The following is a 3,478-nucleotide window of genomic DNA, read 5'->3' on the forward strand; positions in this document are numbered from 1 at the left end:
TCCTCCCGCCGTTGTCGCGTTTCTCGGCGATTGCGCTTCCGACGACGTCTGCGCTTATTTTCAATTAATGACTCAGGCGTCGATTCGGCATATCTCGAGCGCGACGTCGTAAACACATCGTTGTACATGGACTCGTCAAAGCGCTTGGAATTAGAGTGCCGTGTACGCAGCGAGTAACGAGAGGATGATGTCCGAAGAGCGCCACTGGCATCTTTGTGATTCGCTATGGAGCCAAGACTAATAGAATTCAAAGACGACTGCAGGCGATGCTGATGACATAAACTTTATCAGAGCTTTGAGCTACCAAAATACAAGAATGAAAGGAGTTTCGCACTGAATAACGCCTTGTCACTTTCTCTTCTTCTTTCTTCGTCTCGTTTGTTGCATCCGAGTCCATGTTCTACACCAAAATAAAGACATTTGATGCCAACTATTGCAACACAAGAGTCCAGCGTCCAAACTAACCTCCTCCTCCGACGCAACACGGCGAACGCGCACACGATGACGCTCGATAAGCACCGGCGACGAGTCTGCACGATCATTCAATAGATGTGAGAATCATTAAAGGCGCGACAGCGATTTCTTTAGCTGCCACAAACCGCTGTTGCTAGAAGAGGCCGCAGTTTCTAGCACGCTGTGGCTCATTTGGTGGCAGTGAGTCTTTTTTTCGTAATTTTATAAGAAATGACTTTTTTAGAGCTTTGTTCATGTTACATCAACATTATTTCCTACAAGAGCGATATTAGATGTTTTCCTTGTAAGAGAAAATAATAAAAAGGCATGTCCTATGCGAGTAGTAAACCCCCGCTTGATATAGCCCATCAGAACGCATTAAAATATAAATGCACCATAAATCAAAGCATTAATTGCCGTGGTCGGAGCGTAATAGGAAGCCCGTGGTGTTTGATATTCCGTACCTCGACAGTAACGGAGCACTACGACTTGTACTGTTTCAGTACAAGTCCACTTCGCACTGCTTCAGTTGCGAGTGGTGCCTACGTTAGTTTACGTACACTAGTACGTGCAGAGGAAGACTACTCCAAAGGCAACTAGCTTTAAGAGGGTAAAATGAAAACTGTATTAAATATAAAAAAGTGTCTCTTGTTCTATCTTTGTAAATGCCAACTTAATTATAAACTAATACTAAACATGTGAATGAATATCTTATCTGTTACTCTCTCTTTGATTACTCCTACAGCTGATTAGTCTGCGGAATAAATAGGTATAATGGTCTATACCTATTTATGGTCAAGAATTCTGAGTATTACTATATAAAGTAATATCCTCCAAATATTATCTACCTTTTAGATAATATATTAATTAACAATCTTTAAGTGTCAATTCCATGTAACGATACACCCCGTTACATCACCCCTCACTTAAACGACAATCACTCTGAATGTTATTGGATGGAGTGGTCGCTATGTGACCACTTAATTTTTAAAACGATGTTGATTGGTCAGATCCATCATTTTAAATTCCATCGCATGAAGGATCAACTCATGCGGGGTGACGATAGTGTTGCGCCTTCTGCTGCGGTTCGTGCAGCCGCGGGTGACGCACTGCTATCTCTTTCGGCAGACGGAACGTCTGCTGTAGTGTATTCCACTCGCACAACACTTGATGTTGCGAGTGCACGTGGTGATCCACCACGTGAATACGATTCCTCTTTGGAGGTCGACTACGAATGCGAGTCGGATGAAGTGGCCGGCTCGTAGAGAATGGAACAGTCGCCTGATATACGTCAGGCGGCTGACTATGAGCCTTCGAATGAGAGGGCTCATTCTGATAGACGAGTAAACAGTCTATTTGGATCCGACGATGAGGATGATCCCTCATCGCCCGTACGATCTCCCATACGGTCACCTGCACGTGTCTCTGTGCAAGGTGACGACGATGTCGTAAGCCATCGTAAGAAGAGTTCTTGTGGTTCTTCTGCTTCAGTGGGTACCACTCAAGGGAGTGAAGACGTAACAATGTCTCATCTCGCCCCTGAAAAGGAGCCGTGGCTTTTGCCAGAACGGCTTATCAATAGCTTGTCTGGAGAAACTACTCCTCACAATAAATATCCCTTATTTATTGCGACAAAGCTACATGGGCTTGATCCCAGCGCGAAGAACTTTCGCGCTGAGGAAGATTTCTGTCTCGATGCTTTTCTTAAGCATCGATGGTTTAGTGGCAACAATAAGCGAGACCCGCACTTTATTCTATATCACTTAGAAAGGAGTAGCTTTCACGGGAAACGTGATGCGTATTCCCACTATCATTTAAAATTTACTAAGCCCGTCATGACCGATATGTCCTACTTGTTTATTATGCTTTTTTACGTGGTACTAGTGGCTTTTGCTCAAAAAAGCTTTAACCCTTCCATACGTGTGCGAACACACTAGAACTTGAGTCTACCCTCCTTAGACCGCTCGGGCACACTGACCATAAACGGTCCACGAATGCCACAACTTACAAATCAACCCACCGGGGAAGTCCGGGTGCTGTCTACCTATTTTATCTTGTAATTTGTATTCTAATTTTCTTTAAGAACTTTTGTTCTTACTATTTGACTGGTGTTTGGGGTTCACCAGCACTGTACCGTCAGACGGTGGTCAGGCGGTACAGTAGTAAGAACAAAAGCTCTTAAAGAAAATTAGAATACAAATAACAAGATAAAACAGGTAGACAGCACCCGGGCTTCCCCGGTGGGGCAGTTCAAAAATAAATGTGAAAAAAACGTCCGCCAAAAGGCGAAAACCAGCTTTCACACTGATTAGAAAAGATACTACACTTGATCTTAGCCAAAAGGCCGCCACCGGGGAAGTCCGGGTGCTGTCTACCTATTTTATCTTGTTATTTGTATTCTAATTTTCTTTTAAAACTTTTGTTCTGGGCTTTGGTTGTAGCGGACTGAAGTTGCCCTAATGTTACACAATCCCCGCTAAGTTTACATTTGCCCACTATAAGCTTCTTTTGAACAATCAGCTGTCGATAGTCTGCTTTCTTCTCGTCAACTTGTCAACCTAGGACATATCGGTCATGACGGGCTTAGTAAATTTAGGAGAGCTGCCAAAGCAATTGCAACATAAAAAAAGAGTTGACGATAAGCACTAACGCGAGAGAACACAAAGTCGTATTCCGCATTGAATGCAAGGTCAACCGGTCCGTTCATTCGCAATGTCAAAGACATTGGACGCGAAGCTTGGCTTCAAAAACTTAACGCGAATCGCGTTAAATTTGAGAAAAGAACTCCAACCGGTGCAAAGTATAAATTGCATCGGTTGTCACGTGACGCTGGGCTTCCATGCCTCACGTGGGGTGATCCCTGTCCGTGTTGTGTAGACAACTCGAAGAGGGTAAAAGGGGATGTCTATTCCCTTTCTTCGCCCTGGGGAAGGGCTCGCATCTCTATTGAGATGCGTGACGCGATTGACGTTTTGCAATCGATTTACAAGCGCCAAGGGCGCGTGTTTTCCGATGGGCCTTCTGA

At 44.2% G+C, this 3,478-nt stretch overlaps 1 protein-coding gene across 1 annotated transcript; it reads right to left on the minus strand.

The window, feature by feature from the left end:
- Nucleotides 1-64: 64 nt before the first annotated feature.
- On the minus strand, nucleotides 65-645 carry CCR75_006458 (uncharacterized protein; the record flags this gene model as incomplete). The annotated part of the gene is made up of 4 exons (XM_067964528.1): nucleotides 65-223; nucleotides 335-400; nucleotides 466-530; nucleotides 600-645. 4 exons carry the CDS (start codon nucleotides 643-645, stop codon nucleotides 65-67), a joined length of 336 nt encoding a protein of 111 aa, XP_067819214.1.
- Nucleotides 646-3,478: the final 2,833 nt, after the last annotated feature.

This window comes from Bremia lactucae, linkage group LG15 (assembly GCF_004359215.1).
Source record: "Bremia lactucae strain SF5 linkage group LG15, whole genome shotgun sequence".
In the NCBI taxonomy this organism is placed as follows: Eukaryota; Oomycota; class Peronosporomycetes; order Peronosporales; family Peronosporaceae; genus Bremia; species Bremia lactucae.